A 21,142-nucleotide genomic window follows, 5' to 3' on the forward strand; every position below is an offset into this window, starting at 1 on the left:
GTAAGTGCTACACGGGATTGAGCAATAACTCTGCTTCTTTCAAAATCCTAGAAAAGATGAATGACTGAACATGGTGAATCATCACCGACGCGTTTTTTCAGAGAAACGGCCAACGTTCCTTTGAGACTTGCTGAATAAGCAGTTGCTGCAATTCTTTGGCTGTGTGTGAAGTAGCCTCTTCCTACTTCCCAAAACGCAGCGATCATCACAAAACGGGAAGAGCCATGTTCGTGGTGAATCTGGGTTTCCAGGTGCCCATTTAGTTGGGTTTCGTCGCACAGTTTCCAAACATAATTACACTGGTTGAATTGCAGTCACCTCTGTGGAATTTTTTTACTATTTATGAGGATTTGGGCTTCTTGTTTTGCAAGAAAATACCTTAATTATAATTTCAAATAGGTAGGAGAAGAGATCATGGAGAGACCACGTCAGGCTGACTTTCTGAAAAGAGACGCTTTAATTCCAGTGTGATCGTTATGTGTTGCGGTTTGTGACATCTTGGATTTCTGTCATTTCTGTCTAAGTTGCTAGGACATTAAGGATTTTAAATCTTTTGGGTTTTCATGCTTACTAGGCTTGAATTTGTCCTCAAGACTAGGTGGTTCAAAATTGCTACAGATATTTGATAGCTATTGATGATAAAGGATATTTTAAGGGAATTTTAGAAAATGGAATGGCATTTTTCCCTGAGCGGCATTGTGCTTTGGAAGGAAACTTCAGTAAATAAATTCTGGATTAGTTAAGGTTGACCACACAAGGTAAAGCCATCTGGTAAGCGTTGTCTTTGCCTCCTGTCTGGAATAGTCATAATTCTTGATTTACACTGCCTACTTTACATGGTGGTAAATGCTAAATGAGAATTTAGTGCTATGGAGGGATTCTCTGATGTGCCCCGCCTTGTTTGTTTGCATCCAGGGGTATATTTATGCTTTTCAGTGTACAAGCTTTTAATTTCATTTCATTTGAAATAGGAGTATTAGTTCTGTGTGGTTCTGAAGACAACTTCCAAAACCAGAAGATGCTTTACAGTACCTGAAGGAAGTTACTAATAAATGCCTGTAGCGGATCTTTAACTGGGAAGCTGAATTTAGAATACTCCATAGGTCAAACACTCAATTAATTGAATTATCTAGTTGGTACGCAGGTACATGCTAGATAGACTTATTGTTACGGAACAGACAAATTTGGTATATAAACTCAAGGTGCTGGCAGTGCTTTTGTTTGTTTGTTTGTTGTTATTTTGCTACTGTCTATTCATGATAATTTGCAATGCAGCGTTAATTTTTATATCCGAAAAAAATCGTGCCTAGTGCGCTGACCTGTCCTTTTTGTTTGTGTAACACCCCTATTGATGTGAGCAGTTTAGCGAAATTAGGTGGCATTTGAAATTGAAAAATTACTCAGCGCTTTACATAAACTACATTTGAAAGTTTTGTACCAGGGTGAGCGAAGTCACCAGCGCAGAATAGCAAATGATTTATCGTGTGATGGTTGCTGCACTGCGGGCAGTAGCTGGGTGGGTACCCGCCCGTCGCTCGGCACAAACGCAAAGAGCTTTTTGCGTCTTCCAGCTTAGAAAGACTGTGAGCCGTGGCTTGGATCTGTATTTGTTCTAGCATTTCTAGTTCTCGCTTTGGGTTTTGTAGCTGCAGGTGTGCAGCGCGACCGAGCGTGTCCCGTGAGGCAGCCTGGGGGATGCAGTGGTACTTGGAGCACCGGGGGTGGGTCCTGCCACCCGGAGAAGACAAATGTGCTTCACAGGCGTCGGGGCCATAAGCCTCTCCTGCGACCTCAGGCTGATACAGTTGGAAGGAAAGCGTAAAAGCGTAGGTACCTGCGTGGCTTCTTCCCCCTCTTCTGACTCTGCGTACTCTCCAGCTCTCCTCAGTCTTGAGAGCTGCATTTTCTCAGGCAGCACCTTACTTTTTGGCTCTCTGTTTTCCTGTTTTCCAGTGTAAATTATGTGGCCACGGGTTATCTGTGTAATAAACCTTTAAAAAGACCAGCATGTCTAGAGCTTTGTGTATGCAAATGGTAAAGGAAGTATCTCTTACTACACTTAGCCCAGATTAATTTTATTTCCTCGCTAATTAAACGATATCTAAAATGGAGATTATAGGCTTTCTAGGAAAAGGGCTTGCCTCGTTTATGATCTTTGCAATGTCAAAAGTGTTTTTGGAGCTGTTTTCAAACTTAAACAGAGTAGGGGTAAACAAAATCACGGCTTCCTTGAAGAATGTCCAAGTAGGTGCACAAAATACTTGGTATCTATTCTATAATAGATATATTAGGTAAATCTCAAATAATGATATTGCTGTATCGACCAGCTATTGGTCGACAAAGGTACAGTGGAGCTTGAAATGAAGAGACTGAAAAGAGTTGTGCTTTATGAATGTAATTGTGGTGGGAGAATTATTAATTCTTGAATTTTAAAAGTGGTTCACTGAGATTTAGCTTTATCTGCATAGTTAATATACAAATGGTTAACATTAAGCATGCATTATAAATGAGGAATCATCATCATGAGAAACTGATATGTTCTAGTTCCTCAAGCACACCCCGAAGCTTTTGTGGTAACCTTTCTTGTACAAAAATAATTAGAGGTTGGGCAGCTGTGGGTTTTCACTGGCATTTTATTCTGTTATGGTGGCGGCAGTAATTCTCGGGGGCTACTTGCTAGGTATTGGAGGTGAGGTGAGGTGAGGAGAGGTTTCTTCAGCTGTTGTCAGCAGAGGTGCGTGGTGAGTATGCTCTGGCCATCTTTTTCCATAACTAAATGAAACTGTTTGAGTGCCTCACAGTTCTGCAAGCTCTTGGACCTCTCTTTGTCTTCTACTCCACGAAGCCGAGGGAGACAGCTGCCAGTGACGGGTCTGAGCAAACCCAGCTCTGACCTTCACCTACGCGCTTAAAATCTGGATCTGAACTTCCTGTTTCCGAATGTTTCTGAATTGAAGAGTGTTCATATTTGGAGAAGTACCTAATAACTTTCTTCGGTTCATTAGTTCTCATTTCTAATAACTGTTTCCTTTTATTAGGAATACATAATCCGTGTTCAGAGAGGAGTTTCAGCAGAAAACAGTTGGCAGGTAATTTCTTAAACCTGTGATTCATTTAACCAGGATGCCTTTTTATGAAGAATTTGAAAATTGTCTCTTCCTAGATTTTAAATTAGAGCTGGAGAGGGAAGTGTTGGTTTGGAATTGAGAACATGAAGTGCTTGAATGCTTTTGGTCAAAAACTAAGACAGTATTGCTGCCAGCTACAGAAGACGTGTTGTCTGCTGCTATTGTGAATATTCCAGGAAAAATGCCTGTGGAGTTACTACTGTGTGTTGGTACAACCATCATTTTTAAATCTCAAAAGCCAGTTTGCCTTCCTTAGCGCTAAAATCACAGCCTTGCGGGTACATGACCAACAGAACCTAGAAGTAGTAATGAGGAGGACTATGAAAAGTTGTTGCATCCAACATGGCAAAAATGCTTTGTTTGCAGACAACTTTGCTTGCAAATATCTTTTTAAAGCTGTTTTAAGATAATGTTTAGAAATGCATTTTTGATCTGTTCGAGATGTGATTAAAAGCTACTCTTTGCTTTCCAGCAGTTACACATTTGTACAAAAATGGTTAAAAGAAGAAGATTGTAAATGGGAATTACTTTTGTCTGATGGGATTTTGAAGAGTAAAAAGCTAATGGGAAAAGTAATATGTTTCCTGAACTTTGTCTTTATATTTTTCAGATTGTGAGGCGATACAGTGACTTTGACTTGCTTAACAATAGCTTGCAGGTAACTTTCACCCTTGATATATAAATACAAAATGTCATTTAAAAGGATATATTCAAAATGGCTTGTGATATTTTTATATATTGCAGTGAAGAAAAAGCACAAATTCACGTAGCTCTAAAGAGAAACTTGTGGCATCAAATGTAACTTGAATGTATGTTTTCTCTTGTAAAATTTTACTTTTGGCATCAACAGGACCAATTTATATAGAAATGGAGGAAATTGGCAGATACTGAATCTTTTCCTTCAGTACCGTGACTTGTTCCGGTTTTATGTGTTATTATTTGTTCCTCCTTTGATTCGAAGAACGCCAAGGCACATACCAGCCTTAAATTCAGCATTGAAGTGCGATGTGTCTCGTTATTTATATTCGTCTAAAAGCACTACCAGATGCTGCTTATCATGTGATGGTTTTCTGTATCACTGGAAAGCGTTCCTTAGTTAAACACTGGACTTACTGTGCGTTTTCTTTTGCTTTTTAGGACAATTATTTCTTTTGAGTTTGTGTGGGAAAATGCGTGGCATATGAGTGTGTTTGGGAAAAAGGGGGAAGCAGCAGTGACTGGCATCTACAGGAGTGAAACTTGTTTCTTGACATTTCCGTAGTACTGTGCAAGGAAGATAGCAAGTGAACGCTTCTGCGATTTGAGGATAGATTTTTGTGACTTTTACTTTTTTTTTTTTCCCCTGTTAAACGTTGTGTGAATTCAAGAGCTTAACACCGCTTCCACTCCCTCCCCCCTGCCCCAGTCACATCGGCTGTCCTGCTTGATGAACCTCAGTGGGCAAAACCATGTAAGGATGTTGAATTGTGCACTCTGATAGTCTACTATAACTGATTCCTATGCTAGAAGGTGGATGGGGGGACAAATTAGACATAATTCAACAGATGCAACATGGTTGCGTTATGGAATTATTTTATTGAATTTGCAGTGGCACATAGGAACTTGATTTTCATGACCTTGAAACCTCTTGTGTGATGTGCTGAATAAATGCAATACAAAGATGACTGCTGCTCCAGAGAAATCCAAGATTTAAGATCAGATGAGCACCCGCGTGAACATAGGGAAACGAGACGGTCTATGTCGGGCACAGTACATAGTGGTCATTGTAGTCTTAACCATAGCCAAATTTTGATAGAGATCACAGAGAGAATTTTGAGAAGGTTTTAAAAAGAAGAAAGGGTTCACTTTTGCAGCCACCTATAACGAGCTCCTCTTAACTGTGGGAAAGAGAACGTGTTAAGGCGTGAAAAAGCTTTGTTGCCTTCTCATTTAACTTGCAAATGAGGCAGCTTTAGTAGAAAAGGCAATGGACCTTTAAGACTTAAAACTTAGAAATGGCAGGTACCGAAAGGGTAGGCCTAGGTGGAAGATCTAGAAAGTGAAGGTAAATAGGTTATGTATGATGCAGGACAGAAAGAAAAGGCTCTTGTATCTGAGGCAGAGGTGAATGATAGAAGTGGAGTGTTCAGGAATTTATTTGATAACAACTTGCAGAGTGGGACAAGGAGGAACTGGTCTGGTGGGAGGTGTCCCTGCCTATGGCGGGGCGGTTGGAACTTGATGATCTTCAAGGTCCTTTCCAACCCAAACCATTCTATGAATTTGAAAGGGGAGAGATTTTGCAGCTATAAGACACGAAGATCTGGGACAAAAATGTCAGCTGCTAGAAAAGATCAAAGAGAATCATCAAGATGTATCTGACTTGGAGAGGGGGGAATGCAGAGGGCAGCTGAATTAACAGGCCGTGGTCATTAGCACTTGGTCTCCTTCAGTGAAGACTACTGCTCACCCCTTGGTGTTCAAACTCCTCTTTCTGCTTTCCACAGTCTGGAAAGGCAAATACGTATCTCAGCTTGGAGGCAGCCTTTTCTGGTTGGTACAGAGAGCTGCCCTGAGAGGAGTAATTCTTCATTACGTGCCCAGCAGAAGGGCAGGAAGAGAGTTTTAAGCCTTTACCAAAGATGCACAACTCTGCTTTTGACAAACACCGCTGCTCCTCCAGCCTAGTTCCATATGCCAGGGCTTGAGAGGCAGCAGACAGTAGCTGGTGAGAAGCATGTTGAAGTTGCTCTTTTCTCCCACTGTTTTGGAGTTTTTTATAAATTGCTCTTTGTGATGCTGTAGTTGAAGCTTTCTGATCCATTAAGACATGCAACACTCCTCCGATCTTTCCATCCAGAACTCGAAGCAACAATATTTCATCACACTGTTCAGGGTCCCATGACTTGTTTTTAAACTCTTTTCTCATCTTGTGTATATTGAAATTAGAGTAAATAAACAAAACTCCAAGCAAAACAAAACACACCCCCAAAAAAGCCCCACTGTATAAAGCAATGAGCAATAAGAAAATACCAAAACCCAGTCTCCTTCCTTCAAAACTAAAATGTTGCTGGAAAAACTGCTGGAGCTTCTTTTGGGTGTAGAGCCTCAGGTTCTTCCAGTTCTTGTGGCATCCTTGACCTCTCTGTAGCTTTGGGTGGTTGTGTTTGAACACAGAGCTGCAATTGAGTTGGAATACAACTTTTCTGCTGTTAATCTGGTGCTACCTGTGCAATAATGGTAAGGACTAAGAATTTCCAAACTGTCCAGGCAAGGGGATGCGGTCCTACCGCGCACCTTGGAAATAACGAGAGCTGTATAGCTGTGACCCTGATCTGCATCAGAAAGTTTCAGGCCAGATTCCCTGAACTCTCAGCTGCGTACTGGATTGAAAAGCTCCTTCCAGGCCATCCCGCATTTCTTCCTCTTCGCTTACTTGACAGAGATGTGTGGAGATCATTGGCTGCTCTTCTATTTTAAGCGAACTACTTACTGGTACAGTATTCACAGCAAGATATCTGGCTTTTGTGAAGCATTTTATTGCAGCTTTTGAACGGACATTCCTGAGGAGGCTGTGGTTTGAAGATAAGAATGTTAATTCCCAGGTTCTCCTGCGGTGAAGCCCATCCTGGCTCCAGCACTGAGCTGGGGCCATGGAGAAGTACAGCTGGTGTTTGACAGCATGGGAGGTCTGGGCAAGGTCAGAACCTCAGTGAGGTGTTCTTCTGTGGTAGGCAGTGTTCGCACTGTGCTGTGCGTTTTGGCAGATAGCCACAAAAACCTGGGGCTGAATGTTGCTTTCTGCTGAAAAATAGCAGATGTGTGGTTTATTGAAATTTTAAAACAAATAATAGTGGTTTGAAAACATCTGAACTAGAGTCCTTTTCTCTCTGATGGTAGCTAGCCGTCAGGTCAAGAAGGTAAAGGTGATTATGATTTGACGTGCTTTTCAAGTGAGTAATACCAGAAATGCTTTTAGTTCTCATTTAAAAACTTGTTTTTGAATTGACGTAAAATTCATCTGCCAAATGAAGGTTCTGTATGCCTCTGGTGTTACAGCCAGTAATTCACCAGATTAGTTTTAAGTGGTATATTGTTGCTTTTGGGTTTATTCCTGGATATATTTTTTCCCTTTTGGGTGTAAAAGAGCATTAAAAAATGCTCAGTGGATTGGATGATTTTTATTAACATTGGTAATTCAGGTGTAGCCTTTTTTAGCCCGTGATTTGCAGTCAGAAACAGAAGTAGGAGAAGTACTAAGGTGAGGTGAGGACAACTCCTGTGTTCAAAAGGAGGAGGAAAAAAGGAGAGGGATTGCTACTTCTGCCCCAGTTGCTCAAACTAATCCTTTCCTTTTAACTAGTGGAAAAAGTAAAGTTGTTCAAACACCAAAAAGTCACTGTCTTCTCCCTGGTGAACTGTTTGCTTTAGAAATGAGGTTATTGCATCTGGTGTAATTGGTTCCTGCAATACACATTTCTTACCGATAACTCCCATGGAGATTCAGTGTACCCAAGGCAGGTGCTTTGATCTGCAGGGCAACGATGCGTTAACAACATGAAAAAATTATTCTGGCAATTCACATGACGTAATAGAATGTAAACACTGTGTGCAACCTAGTGTTGTTTTCCAAAGCTGATCTCTTTGATCTGACTTACATAAGGCTTTGAATTTCTGTACATTTTTTCATCGCCCCATTTCAGAGTATTTCTCTGATTTTTATCTGAAGTTTTGGATCAGTTATGTCAACATAAACCAACTACTGCACGTCCGTTGGTGGATTGCAGCTCTGGCTGGGTGGCAAGATGTATAGCTGTTTAAGAACTGTTCAGCAATAAATTTGGAAGTGAAAATGGAAAAGTTGCACCATATTTGAAATTACAGATTTAAAATACTGACAGTAAGGGCTTTAAATTAACGATAAAGGCAGTAGAGGCAAAGGAAAGTTATTAATCTGCACTTCACGAAATAAGAGAACATAAATTTTATCTGGAGAAAATGGTAAGGCGTGAATTGTTTTTGTGCTGTGGTGGTGGTGTCATAGAAAGGATTTGGCTGAAAACTGTAGCCATTTAGTATCTGAAAGTTTTGTGTAGTGATCTTAAACGCATGACTCACGACCAAAAATTTATCTTCTCGCATTTTCAGTGTCATTCCACTTGCTAAGCTCTTCACAGTGGGATGCGAGCTGTTGCCTGACTAGCTCACCCTGATAACAGTACTTGGAAAAAACATAAAAGCTTGTGTAGACACAGAACAAGAAGAGTTACCCAGTAGTTAGCTTGCTGCTGAGACTCTCTCACTTTCTGGGTTGCTAGTTTATATCCCTGAGGCATTTTGAGAGCAAGGTTAGTAATTTTTTCTCTCCTTTTAAGGTCTCAACTCTCAGTCTACCTCTTCCTCCAAAAAAATTGATTGGAAACATGGAGCGTGAATTCATAGCTGAAAGACAGAAGGGACTCCAGGCCTATCTCGATGTAATTACTACCCATCACATCCTGTCTAACTGTGAATTGGTAAAGAAATTCTTGGACCCAAACAGCTATTCTGTAAACTACACTGGTAAGTGAGGAATTGCAAAACTGCATTACAGTTTCACTTCAGCAAGCGTGTGTGTCTTCCATTAATGCTGGCAAGGATTTACAGCAAAGCACGGGGGGCGGGTGGAGGGAACAGCCTTCCCAATTTTCACTCTGTGCATGTGATTATTTATGATAAAGTTTCTCCAACTCTGCATGAATCGCGCTGCAATTGTCAAATCTAAACATTTGAATTATTTTACAGCAGAGTGATGAGGGCCAAGATCTGTGTAAGGAGAACTTGGGGGAGGGGGATTGGTGAGAGCGACGTCTACTTTTTCACAGTTTGTGATAAAAGGGGAGTGTTGGTGTTTGGAAATAATTTGCCTACCGAAGGTAAGGTGGAGTTAAGCTTTTCAGCTCTGCATTCTGTTAAAGCAGCCGGTTGTCTGAACACTGAAACTTATATTTGTCGTGGTTCTGAGGTTTTTCAAATCAACAGGAACGATTGTGGTCGTCTTGTCTAGCTCCTGCTGTCACTTTGGGTTGTAAGACTTCCTAGAACTACTTGTTTGGGCTAGGTTGAGTACTTTTTCAAGGCTTGAATAAGTCACACCCCCTCTCGCCCCAAGTACTGGAAAATCACTTGCATCCCTTAAAACGATATCCCAGTGATCAGTTCTCTTCATTATTACATGTTTCTTCTTTGGATTTGTCTGGCTTCAGCTACTGGAAATTGTTAAATATTTGTCTTACAGACTGAAAAAAAAACTTCCCCTTAGTGATGAAACCCGCTCCACAGATAGAGTTCGTGGGCAAACTGACTCTTTGCAAAATGCAAAGCTTGTTTTCATAAAAACAGAGCCTACTGAAGCAGGAACTTGCTGTTTCCTTTTCACTTGTCTTTTTGCTCTCCCTTTATGTAACATTCTTGTATCTCCAGCTTCAAAGCACAAAGAACACTTCCCGGATGTTTATGATAAGCTGTGGAGGAGTTGTAAATTATTAGTAACTCTTTAGAGGATGCAGTTTGTCTGGCTAATGCTGAGCGAGCAATTTAATCCTCGAGGAGACACTGTGACTTCTGCGTTAATTCTGGGCACGTTCATCGTGATTGTTTTTTCAGCAAGTTGCAGGGAGGTTAGTAGCAATTGAGTCATTGCCTATGGTCTTTGGAGACACCGTCAGTTTGTCATTTTTTACGTGCTGGAGCACTGAGCTGACACTTACTGCGCTGTTCTCTCTCTTTTTCCTCGCCTGTTTTTGGAGAGAGAAGATACAGTGCAGAAAGATCAGCGCATCCTTACCTTTTTGCTGTATTTCTATGCCAAGATAAGCCATGTCAGAGAAAACTCCTTGTTGGCATGATTCCCTTTCTCCCCCTGCTGTCACCGCTTCTCACTGAGATTTCCCCTCGGATCACTTCATGAGTACACCAGTTGTGTTCCCAGCTGTGGGAGAATTCAGTAACCAGAAGGGTGTCCTCCCTCCCCTCACCCAAAATACGTGTTGGATCATGATAGCTAGCAAAATAACCTTTGCCTGCACAGAAGAGGACAGATTAACACGTAGTGAAACAGAACTGATAAATTTACATGTAGTAATGGCAACGTAGATGAACATTAAAAAAATGTAAATGTTAGCACTTTTACAGGTATAGCAGAAACATTTCGTGATCAAATACAGTGTGGGAAATCTTCACTGTGAGCATTGGATTTGGACTTGGAAGCGTAGATCTAGTGCAGACAGAATGCAAACTCAATAAGCTAAGTTTTTTAAAGGCAGTGCTTTCTGTTTTCTCTGTGGATTTGAGCTCTCAGGTTAAAAATGCAAACGCCCTTTGACTGTGGTTTTATCTGATTTCCTTTTAAAGTGATTTTGCTGACTTTCAGCCTGAATCCCTGCAGGCTTCCTTCTGGCATTGAACCTTACCTGACATGTGGGTAATCATCTTAAATATTCTCTTATAAACTTTTTTTTTTTTTCTTTCCAGAAATTGCCTTACAGCATGTTTCAATGTTTTTCCGATCAGAGCCAAAGTGGGAAGTGGTAGAACCATTAAAAGATATAGGTAAGAAGAGCATGTATGCATGACAGCTTGTCTGATATTTTTTTCCAACTATATGAGTGGTCCTAAGATTACATTACTATCTTTGCTTACAGACCTTCTCCTCCCTGTAAGCCATGTGATTTAGTAGTGTTTTAATTAAAGCTGTTGACGACTCTTCTTTTGTAGGTTGGCGAATACGTAAGAAATATTTCTTAATGAAGATTAAGAATCAACCAAAGGAACGGCTAATGTTAAGCTGGGTATATATACCTTCATCTCATACTCAAGTCTTTCTTAATGAACCTGGTGTATGTCATTTATTTTGGCTACCGTGCAGGAGTGGCAGAGAGATAGTCTTAACAGCTCAGGCTTTGAAAGAGCCTTGAAAGCCCTTAGGTGGATGTGTGGTGTGGGAACTTCTTATGTTTCTTTCCTCTGGCGGCAAGTCCAGTCTGCAAGTTTCCGTGCCTGGTCATTTGTTCCTATTCCGGCACCTCTGTTTCTTCAGTTGTAATGACGTTGACCATAGTATAAATTCGCTCACTGAAAATAACAAAGCGATCCTTTTTGAAGTGGTGTGTTTCCTTCCTTGGATCTTTAGTTTTACTGACAAACTGATAGGTGGGAGAGGCATGAATAGCTCCTTTAAGGTAGGCATGCATTGACACCAAATAGTTTGTTGTTACTAAACGCTTGCTTGTGTTCCTGTACCGAAATGTGCTGCCCTCTTAATTATGTCAGCATAGCTGTTTGTGAGACTTCACCGGAGAGCGGATATCGCTAAAGCCTGCGGTAGGAGGGAAGTTTTTCTTGCTGGAGAGGAAGAAGGTGGGGGTTTAAGCCTTATCAGTTCACAGTGCACACAGTCCCCAAGTTTGGGGTTGGCAGAGTTCATTCGGTGGTAGTAATGCACGTCGGGTATGGGGTGGGGAAGGAGGCAATAATACTTATTTACTGTCAGGCACTTTGTATTGTGAAACCATGGCTTTATTCAGCCTCTTCAGGTTTCATTCAGTGTGTGTAATTTCTTTGCTTCCTCTTCAAAATGTATCTTATCTTCAAGGAGATGTCTTAATTTGTGAGAGCAGAATATAGATCACACTTTCTTTATGGAATGCAACATTTATTACGGTGCCATTCTGTTCCTATTTATTTCCAGGCTGATCTTGGCCCTGATAAATACTTGTCTGACAAAGACCTACAGTATGCTGTGAAACTTCTTTCTTCTTGTTCTGTGAGTATTACTTGAAGACTTTTAAGTTGTGCCAGCACAAGAGTGATCTTGCAAAAGCACATATAGCCTATTAGACATAGTTTGTAATTTTAGCGTTGCTTTCATTTAAAGATGTGTGAACCTTTTAATTACGTTTCCCACACAATATGAGGTAATGTGTTCTCAGCACAAACAATAATCCTGCAGGGCTATTACAGGAGATTGAGTTGTGGTTAATTTTATTTTTTTCTTCTTGTGCAGTAGTGTGAGATCACGAGCTTTTATTTCAGCTCCTGGACACTTTTAGGCTGTTAGGATAGTGCTCTCTAGGTGTAATTGTTAATCCATGTTCTTGGGTTATTCTCAGGCAGCAGTGAATAAGGCAGTGCAACAAGTGTCATTATTTTTTCAGTTCCTTGAACTTAAGACAGGAATATCTTAGCAGGGGTACAATGGAGGCTGTCCAGTTTAAGTTCCTGTGCAATGCCATGCCAATAGACATCTCTGTCTGAAAAACTGGCGTTTGACTCCAAAGGAGCTTCTCTTTAAGGATGTTAAGCATGTCAGAGACTGGCTGAAAAGGATGGTGTTTAAACTGGTAAACCTCTGTGCAGTCTTGGAACTCAGCAGATGCGCACAACAGGAGAGGCTGAAAACCGGACTTTTCAGCCCCCAAACCAGACTGAAACTGATGTATTAAAATAGGACGTGAACAAGGGGTCTTTTCCTAACTTGCAACGTCAATCAAAATATGTATTGCATGTGTAATTTATTTCCAGCTGTGCTGTCTCATTTGGTTTCACAAAGTTGCAGGAAGTCGTTATAATAATTTCTGAAGATGTAAAACTGTTATGACAGCTATTAATGTCGAGTTTCCTTATGTGCCGTAGTTGTATAAAACCATGAATGAATTTATTAGCTTAGCATGATGTAACCTGCAGTAAAGCTGCTCATGTATAAGTATTAATGGGGCTGGATTCTTCATTTGTCTCAACTGCCAGTCTGTTTTGTTAAAAAGAAATCCACCATCTTATGTGGAAATTGAACAATGTTCTTGTGAAGTTTTCTTTGCATTTACTCCAGGTTGAGACTGAATAGCTTGAGCAAATGTCACTGACAGAATCCAATTTATTACTTTAAGTATACAACTGAGGCAGATCTTTTCTTACTTGTGAATCGAGCAAAAATGGAGTACAGAATCTGTCATCTAAAACTTACTTACAGTTTCTTCTTTTGGTAGCATCCTTATATTTACAAAATCACTTTTGCCACTGCCAATGAATCTTCAGCACTGGTTATTAGACCGTTCAGTGAAAAAGGGACACTAAAGGACCTTATTTATAAGGTAAGGTCTCCCTCTCCTGCCCCCAACTCAAATGGTAGAATGTTTTCCGGAATGAGCACAGTATGTCTTTTATAAAGCTGTTCACCTCCTCTATTGCTAAGCAAACTAAGACAGTTACTGGCTTTTCTGGGCGTGATACTTCACACGTGTGTTTCTTTTACAGGCAAAGCCAAAAGACCCATTCCTGAAGAAGTACTGCAATCCTAAAAAAATTCAAGGCCTTGAACTTCAGCAAATAAAAACATATGGAAGGCAAATATTAGAGGTATATATTTTTTTTTTGCTTTATTTGCCAGCCTTTATGATTTATTTTCTTTTTCTAGGCCAACTGGTTTAACAAGAAAAAGTAGAGAAACTTCTGAGCGCACAAGCCTTATTTCAGCAGTAGACTTCAAAGCTAAATGTAAATTGAGATTAGCTGCTGGGAGTTGAATTTAGATGCGTATTTGAGGCCATTTCTGACCAAAAAAAAAAGAAAAGGGGAGTTAGTAAGTGTGGAGCTTAAATGGGAGAGAGGTGATAATGTGTTTTGTTCCTTGTGGAAAAAGGGAAAGAAGTAATTCACAGCCTGCAGAACATGTGCCATAAATTCATTCTAATTAATGTGGTTTTTAAAATTTTTTATTCGAACTGTGATATTCAGTAGAATTGTGAATTTTACTTTCTAGCGCTCTTTGGGAGGTGTCTGTTAGCCTGCTTTGAGGATCAGCATCAAGTGTTTGTTTTGTGAGAAATGCTACCAGTGAAATGGAAATAAATAGTCAGCCAAAGGTGGTGTAGATAGAAGATGAAGTTGAGAAAGCATTCTGAATAGGGACCTCGTTTGTTGTGTATCTGCTTTAGTATTGGAGCATTTAAGGTCTTGAGGTCATCAGAGCATCTTGTGACAGTGCTTCTGTATTGGATTTTTTTCAGGTATTAAAATTCTTGCATGAGAAAGGATTTCCTTATGGCCATCTTCACTCTGCCAATGTGATGTTGGATGGGGACACCTGCAAGTTACTGGATCTAGAAAATTCCTTGTTGGGACTTCCATCATTTTATCGATCATACTTTTCACAGTTCCGGAAAATTAATGTAAGATTCCGGCAATTAATTCAGCTGACTCTTATGCATCCCTTTATCCTCAACTTCTGTTTGCGGAGAACTGACTAGAATGAAAAAAACCTCTCTCATCCCCCTTTCTTTAATCTGAGCTTTTCTCCATCAAATCCCTTTTCTGCTTCCCCCAAATCACTGTCTGGCTGCAGAGAAGTTTTGTTGCAGCGCACTGGAGTGAGGCTGGGGCCAAAGGTAAGCAGGTAGAAGGGGAGTGCAGGTGAGCGTTTTCCTGACAGCAGTGCTGGCACAAATAGGAATAAACTGCAGTTGTTTTAAGATCTCTTTCCACCCTGGTCTCGTATTTCATAGGAATGTGCATATTGTCTACCACACTTTTTCACTTGTATGTCTGTACAATGAGCGCAGCTTATTACTTGGTCTGAGCTGGGAGTAGTAATCAGCCTTGCCTTTGGTGGATACTGTGAAAATTGATTAGAAGCTTGCAGACGTCTAGCTATTAAAAGCTGCTTTTTATTTGTTTGAAGGGTGTCTCTTAACTGCAGTCTTGCAAAGCAAAATATTATCTTCCTACAAAAAAATGAAAACAAATTTCCCCTGTTGCAGCAATGCAGTCTTTTAGCCAGCATCTTGTCCTGCCTTAAATGCTCATTGCAGTAAATGCCACACAGCCTCACAAGACAGCTGCTTGCTGACCTGGCTAAACAAGTTCTGCTGTGTTGTCAAAGAAACGATCAAAAGTTCATGGTTAGTCCAAATCTGTTAGTGCCATCAAAGCTCTAAGCCTCTTCCAGTAAGAGGAGCCGTTTCTGTTTAAACATGGTTCAAAAATCCTGGAAATACACTGTCTGGGAGCTTAGCTTGTTGTGTACAGCTTGTGCAAACCTAAGGAGGAGTGAAAGAGGCTCTCCTAGGTTTGTTTGGTATGTATTTTTGCTGTCTTATCTACCTCCCTGTAAAGTGAGAGCTGGTAATATTATGAATCTTACTCTTTACTGTTTGACTTAGCTAGCAAAACGTGCTTGGTTGTGATTTGTATCAAAGTATGGCTCTAAACTGCTGCGTATGAAAAGAGTTTACTACTTCATGCATTTTTACAGAACATGACTATACCGCTGTCCCATTTGTATCATCACATACAGCAGTAGCTGCTTTTGCTTGAGGTGTGAAGGTTTCATTTGAGCTAAAGTTATGCAGGGAAATGGTTGTGGTTACAAACTGTCCTAGTGGTTCCTCTCTTCTGTCTTCAGATGCGAGACCACTCCTTTTCTTTAATGGGTCATCACATGTTTCCAGACCGCTTGTGAAAAGCTGATTAGTTCTAGCAAGTTGTGTTTTTATTTTTTTGTTCTTCTGCAGACTTTAGAAGGTGTTGATGTCCATTGCTTTGGGCACTTACTGTATGAAATGACATACGGAAGACCCCCAGATACGATTCCAGTAGACAGCTTCCCTCCTGCACCATCGGTGTTTGTTGGTCAGTACACAATCGAGAAAATGTTTGTCTCGGCTTCCTGGGTACTCTTAGCTTTTGCCTAAGCTGAAGTGCTGTGAAATAGCAGCCTAAGATCTTTGCAGCCTGTGGCTGGAAAGTCTCGTTTAGTAATTTTTAAAAAGCAAAATGTGTTCTTCCTGAAATATATGTAGCATATAATTATTTTTTTAACTGAGTGATAAAGCAGTGTGCAGCAAGTAATTAGATGTCTGGATTCCCTCGCCTCATGTCTAACATTCTTGAGAAGTTTGTATGTGTAATAGTAACATTATAATAAAAAACACATGTCGCAGAGCGGCATCACTTTTTAGTTGATGCAGTACTTAGGGGAACATCATGCGGCAGTGCCAGATGTTCATTCTAAATCATTTGCTATCCTGCAGTGCAAAAATGTGTTCATTCTTATTATTTCTTTGGTAGTGTCTGTGTTGGAATCCATTCTGACCTGTGAAGCTATGAAGAATGGAATGCCAACTGTTTCACGGCTCTTACAGATGCCGTAAGTCTTGTTTTACTTGTTTTATACACATAGCAATGTTTTAAATCATATTAGGCGAAAGAATCTTTTTTGGTCTTGTTCCTTTTAAGGAAGATTTGCTCCTCATTCTAAGGGATGTAGCGTATCCCAAATGAAGCTTTAAAATCGTTAGGCTTTATAGAACCCATCCCTTGTTAATGTGATAGATGCTTATTTAACATTTCTTTCTCTCTTGGTGTGTTGGAGCTGCCAAGAATTCATTTTGTTTAGTAGGGTGCTATGGTTTAAATTGTTCCAGCTAATAAAGCAGTGCAAGCGTGATTGCGATCATATGCAGGTTGTTTTAAAGCATTTGGAATAAGGAGCGGTTTTGCATGTGCCGTTCAGACCTACTTTGGTAGATTTTGCTATCAGTTTACTTATGACTAGCAAAATAGATCCCTTGCTTTGCTCAGCAGTGACATTTAGACGGGGTCTGGGTATGAAACGTTATGCAGAAGTTCTGGCTGGTTTCTTGCGGGGCTGGCTTAGGGATTCCCTGGAGCACAGACAGCATATATTTCCTTACAGGCTCTCCTCCCAGTGGTTCGGTGAAGTGCTAAAGGCAGGTACAGAGCAGGATTAGGATGCAGAAAGGGGCAATGTCAGTGCATGACTGAGCTGGAGATCATACCTGTCTGCAGTGCCGCCCTTCCTGCGACTAGGAGACAGTATTACCAGGGAAATTGTGTGCTGTCACTGTGCTGTGACGTGTCACCAGCGGGCTGAGCATAGAACCCCAGCTCCTGGAGGGGGGGGGGGGGGGGCTTTTGTGTTTTCTTAATACAAGGTGCCAGAGTTGTGACCTTATAAATAACAGATTGCCCATACCTAAATCTGAGTCTGATCTCACAGGATACAGACTGCGGTACGCTGAGAGCGTGCTCCAAGATTCTTATTTCCTGGTTGGGAAGAGTCACTGCTGGCTTGTCTCAGCCTTCGATTCCTTCTACTCCTGCCTTGCTTTGGCCTTAGAGGAGGTGGGAGGTAGAGAGGAGTGTAGGCAGGGGAGAAATACTGTGAGAGAACTCTGTGAATACAGGAATGTACAGGTGTTCAAAGATGCTGAACAAACAATCCGTGCGCGGCTGTATCTCATATGTAGGTCTATATACTACATTCCCTTCATACCAATACTCTTCACAAGTGTTCTATGTAGTCGTGCAATGCAATTAATGTAATGTAAATATTTATTAAGCTTTATTATTTATTATAACTGTATAAACTGTGAGTTTGCTTAATTTTGCAAGTACACGTAATCAGAAAAGGTCAGGAAAATGCCCTGTAAGCAAGGGTGAACATTCACGGGCTTTTAAAAAGTCTTTTAAAATTTGATTTATGTCTGAGTTTTTCATGGAATACTATTCTTATAAATTTGATTCTAGACTTGAATTTGTTTTCTCTAGCATAGGCCTGTGATAATTTTCCATAGTGAATAGCAACAAAAGAATCTCTGAAATCTTTATCTCAGAGCCAGGGATATCTCAGATCTCTTTCTGGGACAGTTTTCTAGTATGTTCTCCAGAACAAAGTATCTTGAAATGGACTAACCAGTTTATTTTCAGGCTACCATTGCCCTCTAGTGTCTCTGTTTTGGATGGAAAAGGATTAATCATTTAAGCTGTTGCTGCTGATACCGTAGAGGGGAGAGCAAAAATATTAGAATGTTTGCTTTAGTTGCCTTTGCCAGAGTACAGACAAGAATGCAGATATTTTCAAATGTTAAGTTCACTCGTTGATCTTTCACATGGTTCTTGCTAATGCTAAAAGAGCAGTTGTGCTAAGAGAGTTTTCTTAAAAAGATCGATGATTTTGTTTAGGTGAAATTTAAAATAAAGTCCTTGCTGATCTTTTGTCATTAAAGAATCCATATACTTTTAAGGAAAAGGCATTCTAGTTTTGGGGAAACCCTTCTCTGCCTTTGATAATTGTACCTGTTCTGTCAGCTTTCAAAATATTCCAGGCAGCCTTGCTTACTCTGCCATCGGTGGTGGCTACATTCTGGGGGTTGGATGCTGCTCATTTTACAGCAGTGCTTGGAAAATAACAAGCAGTTCATTAAAACCCGGGGAAAAAACCTGAACAGTGGCCTAGAGATGAGGACAGAGAAGGAAAAGGAGAAGGAGGGAGTTAAGCAAATAGTACCAGTAGTATTCTTGCTGTGATTCTGTCTATCTCTTGGGAGTGATATTTCTTTTTTTTTTTCTTCTTTTCTTTTTTTCATCTACTCACAGATTATTCAGTGACGTCGTGCTAACAAACTCTGAGAAACCACAGTTTAAGGTAGAGTTGAACATTGATTCGCTGATGTTTGTGGAGGTGCCGGGCTGCGGGTAGCTGTGCGTTAGTGGACAGACAGGGTAGAGGAGACTGGCTTTATGGCGGTTGCCGTCAGTATTTAGATTCCTTTGCTGAATTGTACCCAAGAACGCTATATCACCCCTTCGGAGGGAGGCATGGTGTGACCCATGAGTGTTCAAGTGCATTTTCTGACTTGGAGCTCATTTGCGTGACTAATGATGGCACTGTATCTGAGCGGAGGCTGCTAAGTAATGTGGGTCCCTTCCAGTGAGTGCACACGGATTTCTAAGACCTGTGGCAGCTGATTTTTCTCGGTGAGACCTTCACCACATCGCTGCCAGCTCCAGCGCTGCAGTGCTGAGGCTTTTGGGGAGCCACATCTGCTCCCATCGGGGAGGGGGAGCTGCCCCAGGGCACTTCTCGTGGGGGGCACGTGCTGTGTGTCTTGTGTTATCGGCCTCGTGGCAGTTTGGGGCTGTGACCGGAGTCTCACGACAGTTAGCTGTCCCTGCCATTAGAGTATCCCTTCCATTACTTCCAGTGTTTCTTTGCCCCTGCTGTTAGATCTGTAGCTCGGTTTGGAGTGGAAAACACGCATCTAGATTCTTCTTTTCCCCTTCACTAAGGGAATAGTGTCAGTGCTTGGGGCTTTAGATGGGCGACAGGACCAGATGAATGGTGAGTTTTGAGCAGTCAAGTTATGTTTTCCTGTATCATGTTTTGTGCTATGATATTTTTTTTTCCCCCATTCTGTATTAGATTCCTACTAAATTAAAAGAGGCATTGAAAACCTCCAAGGAATGCATAGAAAAACGATTAACAGAAGAACAGAAATTGGTAACGTCTGTGTTTCTTTACTGTATTTCCTACAGACATTCCATTTCCTCTTATCACTTTTACATGGGGAAAGTGAGTTTTTACTCACTCAAAGTGATTTTGAGTAATAAAGGCTTTCATCAACAGATTTGCTTTCCCAAAAATGGAGTATGAGGAGTTGTAGAACAGCTGTTGACCCAATGGCATTTCACGGTTTTAAGTGGTGCAGCTTCACAGGCAGTGGCTCCTAAGTTAAAGGATCACTTTAAATGCAGTATGAGACTCCATCCCCTACCAACAACAGTAAAGATAAAAACTAAAGTGAAAAAAGAAAACTAAAGGCGTAGAGTGACTACAGTGTGTTTTCTTGCACCCCAAACATGCTTTGTCTGAGAACTTCTAAGATCTTAACGTGGTCTTTTTCTGTTTTCCCTTCATTTTGAAGATTCACCAGCACAGAAGGCTGACAAGAGCTCAGTCTCATCATGGCTCTGAAGAAGAAAAAAAGAAAAGGAAGATCTTAGCACGAAAAGTAAGCAATCTTTAAATAGGTTTCTCGCACAGAAACAGATGTGTATCTTTTTTGAATGTATAGCTTGCACCACCACAGGTACGCTGGTCTATTCTGTCCTGGGATTTTCTGTACTACTTCCTGATTATTTTCACTTCTGTAGCTGAGCAATACACCTCCTAAGAACTTTAAGTAACGGTAGCTGACTTGCATGTTGGTTTAAGCTGTTTGAGGCTGCAGTATGAAAAGAGGCTTTGTTAGCACCTCACGCAGACGGCAGCCCGGGCTGCTGCCTGGAGCGGGTGTTGGAGCCTTTTTTAGTCTGCTCCTGCAGCACGCTCTCTGTGTTTCTCTTTCTTTTTGTGGGTCAGCTTTCTGCCTTTCCCTTGTGGTCGGAGGACACTGGGGTTGCCCTGTTTGCTTGCCTGGAGGTATCCGAGTGCAGGACAGCCTTGCTGCTGTTGTCATCCTGGCAGCACGTGTCGGGTGTGGGGAGAGGGATGCTGGGTGTGGATAAACCTTGTGTGATACAGTGGATGGCTGTTACAAATTTGCGTGTCAGTTCAATCTTTGTCATGGAAAGCAATTATTCATTCCCATCTTTTGTTTCTTTTGCTCTTTTTTAAAGAAGTCAAAACGCTCTGCCTATGAAAGTGGGGAAGAACACTCGGCAAAATACAGCAACTCAAATAACTCAGGTAACTACAGAGAGAAGAGCTTACTTCTGCACAGCTATGTCAGTGTTTTTGTTGTTGCTGTCATTTTCTGGCTTAAAAGATCCAGGGCCAACATCACTTTACACATTAGTATTGGACTACCAGAGCCTGATACCACTGTTTTGGCTATTTAATAATAGATAAACCTAGGGCTGAAAAGTATTGTCAGTGTTAGATTTTCAGCTGCTTTATATAAAGCAATGTGTCCTCTCTTCTGTGCCCCATTCCTCCAAAGTAAAAATCAGCCTCTTCATTCTGTTTGACATTTGAGGGGAATAATAATAACGTCCATTATTTGGGCCATTTAATAGTGCAGCCTTCAGGGAGGAACTCGGTGGTGGTCTGTATTCCGTAGTAAGGTGCTAAGATGAATGAGAAAGTTATCTGTTTAATTGCTGCGTCAGTGCCAAATGCTAAAACAACAGAGCCTTTGACAGGTCTTCATTAAGTTAAAATGAATGGTTGGTACTACCGAACAGTTTAACAGAGTTGA

The 21,142-nt window shown here is 41.0% G+C and overlaps 1 protein-coding gene across 6 annotated transcripts in view; it reads left to right on the forward strand.

Annotated features, from left to right (window-relative positions):
* Window positions 1-21,142, forward strand: part of LOC309684688 (PX domain-containing protein kinase-like protein) — a 36,873-nt gene that overhangs the window by 7,621 nt on the left and 8,110 nt on the right. For 2 of the 6 annotated variants that reach the window (XM_082500550.1, XM_082500549.1), the window contains exons 2-16: window positions 3,039-3,089; window positions 3,739-3,786; window positions 8,483-8,669; window positions 10,620-10,697; window positions 10,863-10,936; window positions 11,836-11,910; window positions 13,130-13,234; window positions 13,398-13,499; window positions 14,150-14,311; window positions 15,653-15,770; window positions 16,209-16,287; window positions 18,540-18,588; window positions 19,366-19,443; window positions 19,868-19,954; window positions 20,562-20,631. In XM_082500550.1, coding sequence (XP_082356676.1) covers window positions 3,039-3,089; window positions 3,739-3,786; window positions 8,483-8,669; window positions 10,620-10,697; window positions 10,863-10,936; window positions 11,836-11,910; window positions 13,130-13,234; window positions 13,398-13,499; window positions 14,150-14,311; window positions 15,653-15,770; window positions 16,209-16,287; window positions 18,540-18,588; window positions 19,366-19,443; window positions 19,868-19,954; window positions 20,562-20,631 — 1,363 coding nt within the window. Of the gene's footprint in view, window positions 1-3,038; window positions 3,090-3,738; window positions 3,787-8,482; window positions 8,670-9,754; window positions 9,767-10,619; window positions 10,698-10,862; window positions 10,937-11,835; window positions 11,911-13,129; window positions 13,235-13,397; window positions 13,500-14,149; window positions 14,312-15,652; window positions 15,771-16,208; window positions 16,288-18,539; window positions 18,589-19,365; window positions 19,444-19,867; window positions 19,955-20,561; window positions 20,632-21,142 lie in introns of those variants that run through there. The other 4 variants (XM_082500552.1, XM_082500551.1, XM_082500553.1 and 1 more) reach the window with 3 other exon arrangements.

Source organism: Vanellus vanellus, assembly GCF_965231255.1.
Source record: "Vanellus vanellus genome assembly, contig: HAP1_SCAFFOLD_433, whole genome shotgun sequence".
Lineage (NCBI taxonomy): Eukaryota > Metazoa > Chordata > Aves > Charadriiformes > Charadriidae > Vanellus > Vanellus vanellus.